Source organism: Ostrea edulis, chromosome 1 (genome assembly GCF_947568905.1).
Source record: "Ostrea edulis chromosome 1, xbOstEdul1.1, whole genome shotgun sequence".
Lineage (NCBI taxonomy): Eukaryota > Metazoa > Mollusca > Bivalvia > Ostreida > Ostreidae > Ostrea > Ostrea edulis.
This window is the reverse complement of record NC_079164.1, coordinates 7,476,491-7,492,856: the sequence shown is the minus strand read 5'-3', so window position 1 is coordinate 7,492,856 and position 16,366 is coordinate 7,476,491. Positions and strand designations below refer to the sequence as shown.

The following is a 16,366-nucleotide window of genomic DNA, read 5'->3' as shown; positions in this document are numbered from 1 at the left end:
TTCGTACATAAATAATCTTTACGTCAATAAGCATAATTTTCTGTAGGCAAGAATCCGATTTTTGAGCTTACTTTGCTCATCCGAACCAAACATTTATTTTCATCTTATTTATATACATACAACATTTATTCTTGTAATTTCTTTTAATCAATTAACACGTTAATTAAATTATATACAATGATTTCTTGATTTACAAAATACTGCAAAGGGGAATAACTCTCAACCGCTTCAGTATTATGAAGTATTACATGTAGGTAAATCTCCGAAGTCTATAAGTTATAAAACTTTGAGCACGTTTTCATCCTCGAATTCCGTGTTCTAAATCGTACACATGCTCAAAAGTGAAGGTTATAAAACTTTTATAAAATCATTCTCATACTCAAATGGAGTACATGCTCAAGATTTTTCGAGTATGCTTCGGAGCTTGCTCAGAGTTGTACTCAAAACAAACATGGTTGAGTTTCAGTATGTCAGTATGAGTAATATCCAGCCATCTCTGAGAAATCGTGTCGGCAAAAAAAGGGGAAACTCTATTTAAAAAGTTTCATAACCTCCAAACCTCCTGTCAAAATCTCGTACATGCAGACCCTTGTGTAAACAAATGTGGTAGATCCTACACAGCATGAGGATGCTTGCATATAAATTTGATAATTTGCAACCTTGTATTTCTACGTAGCAGGGCCCCTACTGGCCCGCAGTCTGCACTATAAATCTACACCATCGTCTTATAGTTCTAGAGAAAACGATCTTGAAAGCAGAGTGTTCCATGCATCCCTATATGTAATTTTTTTTTATTTGAACCCCTATTGGGACCCTCCTTGGTCCCGCGGCTCCTAGTTTAAATGATATTTAAACTTTATTATGAAATGGAGCTTTCATATAAAATTTGGCTATGCTGCTTGTTTGATTCAGCGTTCTTGAGAAGTAAGTTTTTTTTTAAATACCACTTCCTGGTATTACACCTCCTTTATTATCTCCCTTTCGAATATGACATGAACTTCGATTTACCCCAGAGTACTTTATGGCAGATTTGGTTGAAATTGGCCCTGTGGTAGGTGTGAAAAGTTTATAGACAGACGGACGGACATAAGACAACAGACAAAATTTGAGACTGGTTCAAGTGAGCTAAAAGGGTACATTTTCGTATCCATGCATTGTCTCAAGCCGCGGCTGACGGGTTCACTACATAGCTTTAGCCATGTCTTGCGACGATGAGACACATGAAAGGCGAAGATAACGAACAGTGACCAATCTCATAACTCCTACCAGGAATACAAAATGGAAAGTTGGGCAAACACGTACCCCTGGATATACCAGAGGTGGGATCAGGTGCCTAGGAGGAGTAAGCACTCCCTGTCGACCAGTCACACTCGCCGTGAGCAATGCTAGCTTGTATCCATATGACAGTTCACGAATGGTCAGTGGTATATGAAACGTGTCCCACTTTTCTATTACAGTTATATAGTTTAGTCTGTGTCCCATAAGAATTTTTGTACTTTATATATTCGTCAATCATAAATTGTTTTCATAATTATTGCATTGTAATTTTCATGAAATATTAAGAATAACTGCAGACTTTGTGTTTTAGACATACAGTGTACATCTGAAACGTGTGGTGGCATACTTCTACCCCCTACATGATAAATGTCAACAACAGCAAGATATTTATGTTGACATGCGACCTATTTACCGGTATGTCAACAACAGCAAGATATTTATGTTGACATGCGATTTATTTACCGGTATGTCAAAATGCAAGATATTATGTTGACATGCAATTCATTTATATGTCAACTTGCACATGCATGATATTTATGCTGATATCCGACTTATTTATGTCAACCTGCAAGATAATTATGTTGACATGCAAGTTAGCAATCTTTATCAAAAATCTAACGCCAGAATCTGAATCAGAATCATCGAATATGTAAGATGCATGTGACATAATTATTTTGAAATGCGACTTATTTGATGTCCAAATGCAACATGTGACTTATTTATGTCAACAAGCAAGATAGGTCGCATGTCCATATAAGTACAGGTATATTGCATGTCAGCATAAACAAGTCGCATGTCGACATAAATAAATTGTAAGTCTACATAATGATATCACATGTTGACATAATTGAGTCGCATGCATATTAATTGTATCTTGCATGACAGTATGATTTCAGATATTGGCGTGGCAAGTAAATTTATAAATATCCAAAGATTGGTGGCTGGCATGTCAAACATAATTACCTTGCATGATGGCGTACTTTTCACGCATGCTGACATAATTTATCATGGATGTTGGGGGCAGAAATATGTCACCATAGAAACTGGTTTATTTGATTAAACGCTTATTTTTACATACATTGTACATGTATTTAGTGGTGTTGTTTAACAGCTTGTAGACACTGCACAGACCACGTTTCCTCGGTGTGTGTAACGCTCAGCTTGTAAACACTGCACAGACCACATTTCCTCAGTGCTTCATTAATTCCGTACTTCACATGTAGCTTTGTTATCAAGAGAGGAAGAATTCTATTGATATTGGGATGGAAAGGTCAATGTCATTACGGGAGTTCATAGAAAATCATTGCATGCGAGGGGGTATGTCCCGCCTGGTTATGTACATTTGAGTATTCCCGATGGACAAGGACTACATTGTGCAATTTTTTTTTACAAAACTTAAAATTATACGATTATCTGTGGGTTTTTTTTTTTTTTTTTTCTTCTTACAAAAATAATCTCAACGTTATGGAAATCATTTACTTGTACCTAAGAATTTTACTCTGAATTTATTTATTTCATGTACTTTATCATCCAGGGATTAGAATAAGACAAATATACCATTAATCAAATACATCCCGAGATGAACTGCCTTTCAACTGGGGGCCCTCTGATATAATTATGATGAAATGTTCACGGAAAGTAGGCTAATTACACGCCAGAACGGGTGGTGTGCATCGACACACAATTGCCGACACCTTTTTGGGGGCAATTACATGCAAGATAAAAAGATCTATTTCAGATAAACTGGGAACTCCCATAAGTGTCCGTCCGACATCGATATAAGGGAGGAGGGGTGTGCGTGTTATTTCAACCGAAACCTTCAAATGCATTTACGAGTTAGACGATTTATGCGATTTAACAGGCCCAGACATACGAAGTAATATTTATTACAATATAAACTTTAAATCATTCAAGAACTCCGCATATCGGAGATGGAAAATAATTTTAGAAAAAGAAATGGTAGATTTAAAAAAAAAAAAATACTATGTAGGCCTATAATTCCAATGTTATTTATTACAATTGTTTTGATTGGACAAAAATAATAAAATCTGAACAAGAGTTTATACATCAATAAATCCAAAAAACGCGATGGTGTCATACACGCCTGAAAACAAATAACGTAGTGCGGGGAAACTATTCAAATTTTTGCAATCGTTGATAAAGTGAATGAATTGGAATTATAAGAATCAAACATTCTTTTAGAATAAATTCGCACTTTTATTCAGTTTGTGAGTAAAATGTCCGGAGTTTACACATCGATAAATTCTTCAAGAAGAATGTTTAATCCTATAAATAAGACAAGAAAAAGGCAACGAAAAGAGATGTCACGATGGCAGGGATCTTGTGACGTCATCAAAATCAGAGGCAATAAACTGATTGTGACGTCACAATGATTAACAACATCGTCTCATCGATAGCAATAATGTAACTTTGGGAATATAATGGAAAATGAAGGTTGTAAAACAAGAACTGAGGCTAAAGGCAAAGATGAAAATACAAGTACCTTTAAAAGCAAGGCAAACAAGCGTTTCCAGGTGACTATTGTAAATTTATAATCTTCCAAACAAACTCGGTATCCAACTTTTAAAAAAATCTAAATCTTTGTATATATGACCTCACTTTTATTTATTTTCCAGATTTTAGAAACTCAGGGTTTTATTGTGGGGAGAATGCTTGGACAAGGTTCATATGCGAGTGTGAGATCCGCTTTTGATGCGAACCGAAGACACAAAGTTGCCATTAAAATTATTTCAAAAAGAAAAGCTCCGGAAGACTTTCTCTGCAGATTTCTGCCGCGGGAAATTGAAGTGATCAAAATTCTAAAACATCCTTGTCTCATCTCGTTCTATCAAGTCATCGAAACCACAACACGCTTCTTTTTGGTAATGGAGTTGGGCCATGTTGATATGCTGGATTACATCAGGTGCAAGAAGGCTATACCAGAAGTTCAGTGCGGGATATGGTTCCGGCAGTTTCACGATGGCATGGTCTACATGCACGCAAAAGGCGTTGTCCACCGTGATCTTAAATGCGAAAATATTTTACTGGATAAAGATTATCACTTGAAAATTACTGACTTTGGATTTGCTAAGAAGGTACCAACGCCCAAGAACTTGGAGGAGGTTCCCCCAAGTGAGACTTACTGCGGAAGCTTCGCGTATGCTCCACCGGAAATTTTAATGGGAACACCATACAACCCCTTTTTCGCCGATGTGTGGAGCATGGGGGTTGTTTTATTCACCATGCTATACGGAAGACTCCCATTCGATGATTCTAATCACAAGAAACTCCTGAACCAGGTTCAAAAGAGGGTGGTATTTCCCACCAAACCCGAAGTGTCGGAAGCCTGCCAAACACTCCTCGCCAAAATGCTTTCATTACTCCCCGAACGTGTGCTGTTATCAAACATTCAGTTTGAACCTTGGTTCAAAATGTTTGAACAAGAGGATGATAAGAAATCGGACAATGAAGAGACATTGATAGAAACACAAAATCTAACATCAGAGCTAGATGGCGAGGCATCTTAATCCGTGCTTTAGGTGGTCAATGCATATCACTTTCTGGGATCAGGAAAACAAACTACTTTCTCAATATTTTTTTCTCTCATTTGAACTTACTTTTTTTTTTAATAATTATTTGAATTCTGATAATAACTTAATAATTAAATCATTAAACAAATCACTATTGTTTATACATTTTATTTCCATCAGACAAGCAGAATGCTCCCATATTTAATACCATCTTGTTAACAATTAAAATAACCAACAATTGTAGAAATATGACAGGACACAAAATGGATTTCACAAATCACGATCATTTCTAAGGAAATGTAAAGCTTACGGTACTGAACAGAAACTGTTTCAACTGAAGTTTCATATCATGTAAAGCTTACGGTACTGAACAGAAACTGTTTCAACAGAAGTTTCATATCATGTAAAGCTTACGGTACTTGACAGAAACTGTTTCAACAGAAGTTTCATATCATGTCAAGATGGAGACATGGAATAAACAGTGCATTTTTTTTGTATAATGTAAAACCACAAATTTAGACCTTCAGAAGATTTGAAATATTATACTAAAACTCACTTCAATTTTCAAAAATCTGTACACAATTCATACCTACAGCTGCATTCGCACATCAGCGATAAAGCATACGTCACTCACACGCATTCACTCCCTCTCGCGTTTCATGACGTCATCGTCTGCGTACCCTCATCGAGGACAATGTTCAGAGTATTTAGCACCAGCACGGTTATATACAGAGTTATATACAAAGTGTGTCAATATCATATACAAAGCATGTATTTACAAGTAGATATACAATGCCTTTGTTTACATCACATACCTATTAATCACATTGCTTTAGAAATAAATGGAAATTAAAACTATATGACATATTTACAATCGTGTTATTGTTCGACTTATCAACATACTTTCATTGAACAAGATTAGTATTTCTTTAAACATAATGCAGACTGTGAGCTAATTCAATTTTTTGAATCTGTGTCCGGTATTTTATGTTCCAAAACCCTTTTCCAATATGTACAAGTAAATGCGGTGAATATGAATTTTATAGTTAAATCTGGAGTACATAAGTGTTGATTATTTTCTTTTGTAACAGAATCATATATAAATACAAACTGACAAACCAAAACAAAATATAGCAAAGATAAACAAACATGATTGGGCAGTCACAACATAACAACATTTTGAACAATACAATGGATTTCGAGACAAAACAAAATGATAAGTTAATTAGGGGATAAATGTCTGTTTTGTTTGTGTTACAGACATAAATAAATACATGTAATAGAAGCACAAGATTATTATTCTGGGCCAGCAACCTACATATCTATATCTAAGTTTTAAAACATACTGCTTCTTATGTCAAGTTGAAAGATTTGTGCTTTTTCTGTGAACTAAAAACTATGGAACAGCATAGGTTTATAACTGATAAAATATTGATAAATGTACATGTTGTTCAATAAACATCACAAGTCACATCAGATTTTTTCTTAAAAATATATGCATGAACATTCAAAAACACTGAGACATTCAGATTGTAATGAAACTTGGGTAACTTTCTTATATACAATATGATGCCCATGTATAAAAAGTCATCACAGGATACTCATTGACAGGACATGTTATGAGTGGATTTCTGTTAGATTTGGCATTGAGATGTTAATTGGCATTGATTGGAGCAGGAGGCTCGGGTATTAAAGAGCTGAAGAAAGTGGACACAAAACACCATGCCACTGCCAGAGCTCCGGGGGGCGGGGGCTCCTCTGTTTCTGTTGTGTTGTCTGTCTGAGGGGTATTCCTTTCCTGCAGAAATCAAATCTTAATCAGAAAATGCATAACACACTCAACTGTCATTTTACACGTGTGGTTTGTGTGTGAATCTATGTACATGAAATGCACATACATGTAGGTATTACAATTGAAATAGTCGAAACAGACCTGCTTCATTTTGTCTGGAATACAGGAGACCTTATTCAAAGTATTGCATGAAATAGTACAATTGTATGCATTGATTGCAAAATACTTTGACTAAAACAATTTAACATTACTTGACAAGTTAGTAACGCAGGGTTTGAAACTAACGTTAGTCTCAGACTAATAAATTTTAATTTGGACTAATAAAATCTTAGCCTAGTCAGTCCGATTGGACTAATACAAATTTTATATAAGTAAAACGTTTCAGTGGTCATGATTAGTTTGACACATGCCACAACAGAGTAACTAGTATCGTACAACCAGAGACTGCTTTCTCCAAAAATCTCCGATGAAGATTTGCAGAGACAGCCGAGTGTCTGGTTGAACAAGACTATGGAGTAACAGAAGAAGCCGTCAGACTTTTTCAACGCAGATACCGAGAGTGTTAAAAAGTGAAAGGTAAACACAAGTATTGAGAAAATAGTATGTGATCGGGAGTATGATTGGACTCGCTGATCATGGATTTCCAGGAATCTTAAACGAAAAATCGATACTGGTTATGTTATAAGTACATTGTATTAATTATAAATTTTTTTTTTTTTAAATTACACATTTACTTCCCTATTTATGACGGACAAATAAAATTCCCCGCGGACTAGTAAAAGGAACCAGGCAATAGTCCGACAGGACTAATGCCTAAAAAAGTTAGTGTGGAACCCTGTAAAGTTACCCTGACTAGACAAGTTACCCTGACGACTCTAGTTACCCTGATTACACAAGTTACCCTGACTATACAAGTTACCCTGACAATTCTAGTTACTCTGACTACTCTAGTTACCCTGACTACTCACTCTAGTTACCCTGACTATACAAGTTACCCTGACGACTCTAGTTACCCTGACGACTCTAGTTACCCTGACGACTCTAGTGACCCTGACGACTCTAGTGACCCTGACGACTCTAGTTACCCTGACGACTCTAGTGAACCTGACTACTCTAGTCACCCTGACTACTCTAGTTACCCTGACGACTCTAGTCACCCTGACGACTCTAGTTACCCTGACGACTCTAGTTACCCTGACTACTCTAGTTACCCTGATTACTCTAGTTACCCTGACTACTCTAGTTACCCTGACGACTCTAGTTTCCCTGACTACTCTAGTTACCCTGATGACTCTAGTTACTCTGACAACTCTGGTTTACTCTGCACTTGTTAATATCCTACCTCTTCAGTCCTATCTGAATTTTCTTCATTCCTTTCCGGATCTTCCTCAGTCCTGTGTGAATTCTCCTCAGTCTCCGGATCCCTCGGAGTGTTCTCAGTCTGTTGTGGTTGTTCCTGAGCAGGATTGTCCTCATTCTCTGGCTCAGGATTTCGTCGACGGACATTAAACCACCCTGTCTGATACCTGAGAAAATGACAGCAATGTCATTAAATCATATATTACTGTTTTTGGTACACTAGATAATTGCACACTCTGCCTACAAAAACTAAATTTCTTCATACAAATCATGATTTTGTAAAATTATGTGGAAAATGATTTTAAACAGTGAGCTTATCATCAAATAGAGTTGAACTTTGGTATCTCAAACATCGATATCTCGAATGTCATGGATATGTCAAAGTGAGTTGTAAGTCCAAACAACATTTTCTTTTAAGTATGTTAACCTCAGCATCTCATATTAAAGTGTTTTCTCAGCATCATTGAGTTTGAGATAACGAGGTTTGACTGTACATGTGCACCCACTATAAGCAAGGTCATTCCTCAGCTGTACAGCACAACTGTTCAGAAACTGTGTACAAGGCTGTAGCGGTCTAAACATGTCATGCATATATAGCTTAAATATACTTTGTGGAAATTTTTTGTTCATTTAAATTTTGAAAGGGCTTGGAAAGGACTTCATTTTGTGGCAGAATGATTCAAAAAGTTCTACATCAGCAATTTTTTTCTACCCACTGGTACCGGTTTGATTGGGAAAAATAGCGTCAAAATACAACAAACTGGGAATTTTTTACCAATGTATCGGCAAATGATTTCAACTAAAAGAAAAGGAAAAAAAAAAAAAGAAGTATTCATCTCCTTATAAACTTTTTACGGTAATATTTCCTGTTGTGAGACATAAAGAATCGTCGTAGGCTCATTCTAAATTAATTGTAGCTCTACAACACGCACACTGCCATATTTTGTACTTTCGATTTAATACCGGAAGTTAACATTTTAGTTAACTCGTACAATGTTTCGGACCAAGTAAATTACGATGTCAGATGCCTATTTTTCGGCAATTGAATTGAGAATTTTTAGTCTCAAAATTGGGAAAAATCTACAGTTTTTGACATTGGGAATGGTACCGTTTATCGGTACCAGTTTTATAAGGAAAAAAATCGCTGATTGCTGCTTGTGGATATTGTGGGTCACCCTTACCCATGAACTTACTTGTCCTCAAACATTTCTTTTAAAAACCAATAGGGTTATCTCTCCTAGTGACACATCCTATTGCTAACCCACAAAATTACGTCCCCACAAACCAGGAAAATTTTGCTTACCCACAAACAATGGCCCCCACAAATTAAAATGATTCCCCAGTATTCGAGAGTTTAGCATTGAATTACAGAATAGGTGACTTACAGATAAACCAAAAAGAAGAAAGCTGCGACTGCCAGAAATCTAGTGAAGTTGGAATAGAAGTACACAATGCTGATGAGTACCAGGAATCGGCTGAATGTGTACACGTAATCTAGCCAGTCCCGCTGACCAAACTCGTCATCGTCATCATCTTCCATTCCACCCTGTGCATTCATCACCAGGTTGGCATTATCAGGTCTGGCAGCAGGTGCTTGCTGGACATTTTCCCGGGGGGCCTCGGTCTCCTGTTCAGATACTACTGACCCATTCATAGGCTGATACGTCCCAGTCTGGTAGCTGTAAATTATTCAACATTTTTGTATTAAGGGGCGAGATCAAAAAGTTCAAAGTCTAAGTCTTACAAAAAACTAAATTCACATAGTGGTCACCAAAGACACACCCCCCTCCCCTTAAAACTAAATATGATGACTGTTGAAACTAAAATCAATTAACAAGTAAAAACATAAGATTATAAATAACACTCTGTATATCTTTTCTACTCTTTATTCGCAAATGAGAGTGTATATTAAAACTATTAAATGTTCATTAAAATGTAATATCATTATGTGGTTTTCAACAGTCGCTTATCTTTTTTCTTTTTCCACTAAAGTGTAATCAATGTCGGATCACAGAAACTTATGGAAGATTTTATCCCCTATTTGATTTTAGATTTTTATCCGACATCGATCCCTAAGACTGTGTATGAGTTAAATATCTTATAAATATAGTTTACATTCCACTTTGAATTGTTGGGTCCTTATGATTAGAGTGATAAATTCTTGGTTGCATAAGAAATGCTAATCAGTGCCCACTGAAGCATGCTTCTGCATTATTACATGGACATAAAAATTACTTACTATTGCATGTACTGAGTGTTCATTTGGTAATAATAGTTCTGCATCATCATCATGTACTGCTCCGGCGTCAGGGCTACCCCTGGGCTGTTTGGCATCATCATAGGAGGGGGCTGTGAGGTCGAGTTTGTGCTGCCAAAGCTGTTCACAGAAGAATGATAAATGAACATGAGATATTACTCTATTGCATAATCATCAGTCTTTGAAATATCAATAATCTGTTTTCCTTGTGGGTTGATGAAGTATTAAAAAAATTATTACTCCTTTCAATAGGGGCATGGTTCATTTTCAGTTTGTAAATATAAACACACACTCCTGATCTAGCAGTCCACAATATAAATACAGACTCCTTATCTAGGCTGGCAGTACAAAAACACACCCTATACACTATATAAACACAAACTCATTGTCTAAATACACAACATAACCACATTCTCCTCACCTAGCAGTTGTGCTTGGTTGGCTAGTCTGATCCTGATGTAAACGGTGACGTAGACCTTCAGAACTATGTACATTTGATGTCGTATACGTGGATGAAATATTGCTGTTTACTGATTTTTCCTTTAAAAAAAGTAAGAGTACAGATACAACAATGGAAAGTTATCAAAAAAATTCATTCTTCAGTACATTATAAATAAAATATTGAAGGCAATACACTTACTGGATGATTTCGAGATTCAATAAAGGAATTGTCCACGGATGGAGAACACACCAAGTGAACTGTGTGATGAAGTCTTTCTTCATTCTATAATCATAAATATAAACATGTTCTTTATTCTGTGGGAAAATATAATTGTAAATAAGGATAGCTTTTAACTTTTATTCATGAGTGTTATGTCCTCCCGGATATGACAGTTAAAAAGAAATTCTCTAAACTGGTAAAATGTTAGTATCCTGGAAGATCTCATCGATCACAACACTGTATAAATCTCGTGATCCGGGATTCATCAAATGCTAATTTTCAAAAGTGGTCTCTCTCAACCATGGACTAGTATGGTATGCTAAATCCGTCTCACACATTTTATTTTAACTGATATTGTACAGAACATCTGTAGGTATCTGAATTTTTAACAATAAGTAGATACAAAAAGAAAAAAAAACTCTCTATATATAAATACACAATGTATAAATGTATTCAGGCTTAAAATAAAAATTGATTTGTTTGATGTACTCCGACCGACCCGTAAAATTGCCCTGACCAGGGTTGGACGGTTAAAACCACCCCAGTTATAACCAGTGGTTTTAACCGTCCCGGTCAATACTCCCCAAGTGGTCAATACTGGTCAATTGTGATTTAAACTGTCCAATTTCCTATTTTTGTACATTTCTTGCAAAGATAAATCTTTTCATTATATGGATCAATTGTTGATTAATATTTTTCATTAGATAATCAAATGTAATTTTATAAGTTTAATATATTTGGTTTGCTGAAACTGACCAAAATATCTTCAGTACCTACCAGAGGGTCACAGTTCTATAGCATAGCTTGACAGTTGGAGACAGACCTGTTAATACATGTACCTGGACAGATTAAGAATAAAAGGTAGCTGGACATTACTTGAGCACAGGAAGCAGAGTTGACAGGTGTTAATAAGCATAGGCAGGGACCAGAGATGACCAGTATGTGTGTTATTGTTATGAAAACATCACCAACCCACCCCCTCAAATGTTTATTTAACACTTAATATGAAGATTGATCAAACAATACTTATTAAAATATAGGTAGTTCTTGTTAAACTAAGGAATTTGAACAGAAACTTTTACATCTTCCCCAATTCAACAGGGTCATTTGTACATTATTTATCTAATACAATGTATTATGACTTATAAGTATATTATAAACTGATAGTGCATGTTATGAATTACAGTATTTACCATAATGGTCACTTAAACATTTAAAATAAATAACACAGACTATAATGACCAAATAATTTTCAATCGACCAGTATTAACCATTATTGACCAGTATTGACTGGTTTTAACTATATTGACCAGTATTGATCACCGGCCCAGTCAATACTCATATTGACCACTTTTTTGCCAACCCTGGCCCCGACCCAACCGTTTTTTCCACACTTCGAAATTTAACTTTTTTTTTTGCTCCCTGGAAAGTAGACATTCTTCGAATTAGTTTTAAACTTGATGCCATTTTTTTGGACTATAGTTGTTTTACAGAATTTTTGTTTGACTGTATCAAAATGTTCTTTGGGCATCTTTTGGTTCTACTTTCACTTTGATAATGACCATTTGTTAATCTGGGAACCTTTCAAGCACTTATCTATATGAACGATCAAATATACTGCATCTCTGCCCCCAAATTACCACATTATCTACCAACAAGATAGAACAAGGAGCTACGAACTCCCCCGTCCAAGCTGATCGTATTTGTGTACAAAAGTTTGAAAGCCATGTTACTTAAATCAAAAATCACATGAGATAGTGCATCAAAATTAGGGCGGACCATGAGTCTGTGTTCAAGTTGATGGTCTATATATATTTCTGTAAAAGCATGCATAAATTTTGATATGGGATTATTTAAATGTTATGACGATTTAATAGGTGAAAGGCACTTTTACCATGCTCTTAAACTGAGACACACGAATGGGACATGATCGTCACAACAAACTGAACGATGCGGAGAAGTTGGCATTAAAATTATATTGGGCAATATTAAAACTGATTGTAAATTGCTGTCATCATGTAATTCACTTGGATATTCATGGATCACATTTAAGTGTTTAAGTGATTACTATTATGAATGTCAAACCACAAATAGAAGAATCAATCGGTGGTACTAAAAAGGGGTGTTAATTTATTTCTTAACAACAGTTTACTGGTAGAGGTCCTCATCCGTGACAAATACAAAACGTCCTTAGAAAATTTCAGACGACATTGGAAGATTTACGTGTGTACAAAATGAATGTTCTAAACTCTATTCTGTCTGGCAGCGTTGTGTTTAATGAAAACATCAATAAATTTGTAAATCTGATTTTCATGACATTCCAAAAAAAAAAAATAAATAAATAAATAAAAAATCAATATATGCACCCAGGGGTGCATAAGCCGAGTTGCATGGGATACATTGTAAAGTCAGGAATGATGTGACATATTTATAATTGTGAAGACCTAATTTCAGTTTTAAACTTTTCTAGTTACTGGGTCTTCCTTACCTAGTACCCAACAATATATCAAAGTTTTATTTGATTCAGATTTAAACTTTCTGAGTTATCATCTGGAAACCAAATTTTTCTGAAATTTTCATTCTATTTTCGGTCACTGTGACCTTGACCTTTGACAATTTTTCTACAAAATCAATAGGGGTCTTCCTTACCTGGTACCCAACAATATATCAAATTTTCATTTGATTAGATTTTAAACTTTTTGAGCTATCATCCGGAAACCAATTGTTGACGCCCAACCACCCACCCGCATCACCAAACCAAAAGCTGGTTCAACTTTGTTGCAACTCGGCTAATAAAAAAAAAATTACCGACCTACCTACCCGACTTGAAAAATGTGGGTCGGAGTACATCAAACAAAAAAATTCTTAATGATGGCCTCATCAATATAGATAGAGTGTTTCATTCTTTTCTTTTTTTTGTAAGGCCAAGATAAATAAATTGTGTGTTTCCATCTAGACTGACTGAAAGGCAATCTGCTGAAATACAATTTTCACTATATTATAATAATAGTGATTTATGATAAAAGTTAATCAAAGCTATGTTGTATACATCATGTAAGAATAAGAAGAGACATATATATGATATGTTGTATATGCCTCTTGAATAATACACATGAACTATAGATCTAACAGTAAACGTATAGGAGACGATGCACGCATGCCAGGTTGCGACTCAAAATTGTGGTCCAGTGTGAGCCCTGTGACAGGTAATTACAATAGGAAAATGTAAACATCAAGAGGGAGAAAACTTTATGACTACGGTAAAAAACAATGAATCATTGTTTAGAATTTTTGAGATGCATCATGAAGGACTGTCCATCTGAATGGCCAAAACACTGCAAAACTACAATATTATGCTGGCCAGTAAACAACATTCCAAAAAACACAGAGCCGTATGAAGTTCAGGGCAGTAGTTCTGTTGGTGATTTAGCCGGATTTGAAATATAATATTATTTAGAGTTTATATGTGAACCGGATGTTGACCCTACATAATACACAGGGTTGTTAGTGGCAGTGAAACATCTCGGGATCTTCAAAAACTGTACTTCTCAAAGTTGAATTTTAAACGATAAACTGTTGAAATAAAATAAAATGTTTTTCCTACCTACCTACCCTATTTTTTTCCAGGTTGGAATAGGAAACAGACTATTTATTTATCTTGGCCTAACTATTCATTGATCAAAATTCAGATTTATAACTGTACAGAGAAACACTGCACCTTTATTTTTGATAGATTACATCTTTTAATGTCATTTCATCAGCTAACAATTATTTTTGATAGATTACCTGAATTATTATGTCTTTTAATGTCATTTCATCGGCTAACAACTTTCCAGAGTATATAAGCCTTTGTTGTGTTTCTTTCTGAAAACAAAAAAATATAAATTAATAGATATCATGATATTCAAATATTAATCTTTAAACGTGGTCCCCGTGAAACATTGCATCACCCATGCTGTAGATTCCCCAATAAACATTATAGCATTATGTCAAGGTACTTTGAATTAATGAAGGGGGTCATTGCTATCACTCACCGGGTTGCTGGGATAGACAACCTCTAGGTGTTTCTTCAGCTTCTTTACTGTCCATCCAAGCATGCATTCTACTGTGTGGTCTTCTATCCTCTGGTTTGGTGCACGAATAACTAACGTTACAGGAACATTTATATCCATGTTATAGACCCTATATCAAAGAAATTCAAAGTAAACAAACTCTACATAGAGAGGTACGCAAAAATCAATACCTACAGGTCGACCTTTTTCTCTAATCTTCGTGATAATTAAATGTCATTTAAACAAAGTTCCCGTATACATTATTCATTAAAAACATATCTGTAAATTACCAACGATCCACGTATTTGCAAATTACCTACTTCCTTTCTTCTAGTGACCTACCGTCCTACGATCCAGTTCAGTTCTATTATTTTGATGGGAAATGTCGTCCAATGACGTCACTAAAACTAAAGTTGGCGTCTTTTGATTGGTTGGAGATAAGAATTTTGCTAATGAAAGATTTTAAAAATAAAGACTTGCATGAGTTCTATGTACAAATATATCTGCACGACATGTATGTACCCTATATATCTTTTTTTTCATATGTTTTTACCAAAGAAAACGTATGCAACGGAATGTAACGGAAATTAACGACTTTTTGGCAGGAACATCAAACCCGAATTAGTAACAGCCCACAAATTAACCAATTTCACATGCTGAAAAGTAAGGTTAATATATATGTAAAACATTTCACAACTGCTCTATTTGTCTGAATGAATTATTTAAGGAGATAAGAGGAATATGCTTTTATAACGAGCAGAGTTTATTCCATCGGGATCGAAATTTGAATACGAAATGTACAATCTAGAGGATTTCCGATACAAGTTATGTAAACATTTTTTTCTCTCCCGAAGATGGAGACACATGAGACCACGACTTGCATAAGGGAAATCTTATTTAATTTTCGGGAAGGGGTGATTGATGCAGATGAATGCTTTTGTATGGTAGTTTCTCTTGATGGATACGATTCAACCAGACAGCATTTTCTGAAAAAGATAGACTTCTTACAACTCACCAGTCCACAAAAGTTCAACGAACTTCGTAACATTTATATAACTTACTTTGAACAACCTCCATCGAAAACGTTTACGGATCCAGTGGGTTGTAGTGTTGAAAATGGATACTTGTCTAGTGATTTTGGGTATGAATTAGACATAGAACTTGCATCTGCTCTTTCTGTGAACGATCCAACAGAAACAGGTGCCTGGTCTTCTTATGCTGATGTATTACATGACAGTTCAGCAGGAGCGAGCACCTCAAAAAAAGAAACGAAGGATGCGGGAGTGCCACATCGAAGTACAGAAACCCACATTACCTCTAATAACATCACGACAAATGAAATACCCAGTCCTGGAAAGGGTTCTAAAAAGAGGAAAAATAGGGTTAAAACTAATGGACGTGGTTACAGCAGTCAACAAAAGAGACCTGTGTTATACT

At 35.5% G+C, this 16,366-nt stretch overlaps 3 protein-coding genes across 5 annotated transcripts in view; 2 read left to right on the top strand and 1 right to left on the bottom strand.

The window, feature by feature from the left end:
* The first annotated feature begins 237 nt into the window (after positions 1-237).
* Positions 238-5,727, top strand: LOC125664269 (testis-specific serine/threonine-protein kinase 4-like). Its single transcript, XM_048896957.2, has one exon. It carries the CDS (start codon positions 3,888-3,890, stop codon positions 4,803-4,805), a length of 918 nt encoding a protein of 305 aa, XP_048752914.1. The 5' UTR covers positions 238-3,887; the 3' UTR covers positions 4,806-5,727.
* On the bottom strand, positions 4,961-15,395 carry LOC125664262 (homocysteine-responsive endoplasmic reticulum-resident ubiquitin-like domain member 2 protein). 3 transcript variants are annotated; one of them, XM_048896948.2, is made up of 9 exons: positions 15,272-15,395; positions 14,912-15,059; positions 14,664-14,741; positions 10,857-10,940; positions 10,638-10,756; positions 10,199-10,336; positions 9,345-9,638; positions 7,943-8,126; positions 4,961-6,606 (listed from the first exon to the last, which is right to left on the bottom strand). In XM_048896948.2, exons 2-9 carry the CDS (start codon positions 15,047-15,049, stop codon positions 6,463-6,465), a joined length of 1,179 nt encoding a protein of 392 aa, XP_048752905.2. In that variant the 5' UTR covers positions 15,050-15,059; positions 15,272-15,395; the 3' UTR covers positions 4,961-6,462. The 3 variants fall into 3 exon arrangements, with proteins under 3 accessions (XP_048752905.2, XP_048752904.2, XP_048752906.2); XM_048896947.2 differs by having other exon boundaries at positions 15,246-15,358; XM_048896949.2 differs by having other exon boundaries at positions 15,220-15,308.
* Positions 15,396-15,748: 353 nt separating this feature from the next.
* Positions 15,749-16,366, top strand: part of LOC125664276 (deoxyribodipyrimidine photo-lyase-like) — a 16,830-nt gene continuing 16,212 nt past the window's right edge. The window contains exon 1 of the mRNA XM_048896966.2: positions 15,749-16,366. This exon is cut by the window's right edge and continues 605 nt beyond it. Within this exon, the coding sequence (XP_048752923.2) occupies positions 15,784-16,366 (583 nt within the window). The 5' untranslated portion in view covers positions 15,749-15,783.

Bases quoted from the DNA above. Each gene is read 5' to 3' on its own strand.
- LOC125664269 (XM_048896957.2), top strand. From the start codon at position 3,888: ATGACCTCACTTTTATTTATTTTCCAGATTTTAGAAACTCAGGGTTTT.
- LOC125664262 (XM_048896948.2), bottom strand. From the start codon at position 15,049: ATGGATATAAATGTTCCTGTAACGTTAGTTATTCGTGCACCAAACCAG. The intron at 10,337-10,637 runs GTGAGGAGAATG...TTCTGTGAACAG, and splicing joins CAACCAAGCACAACTGCTAG to CTTTGGCAGCACAAACTCGA. The intron at 6,607-7,942 runs GTAGGATATTAA...TGATTTCTGCAG, and splicing joins ATTCAGATAGGACTGAAGAG to GAAAGGAATACCCCTCAGAC.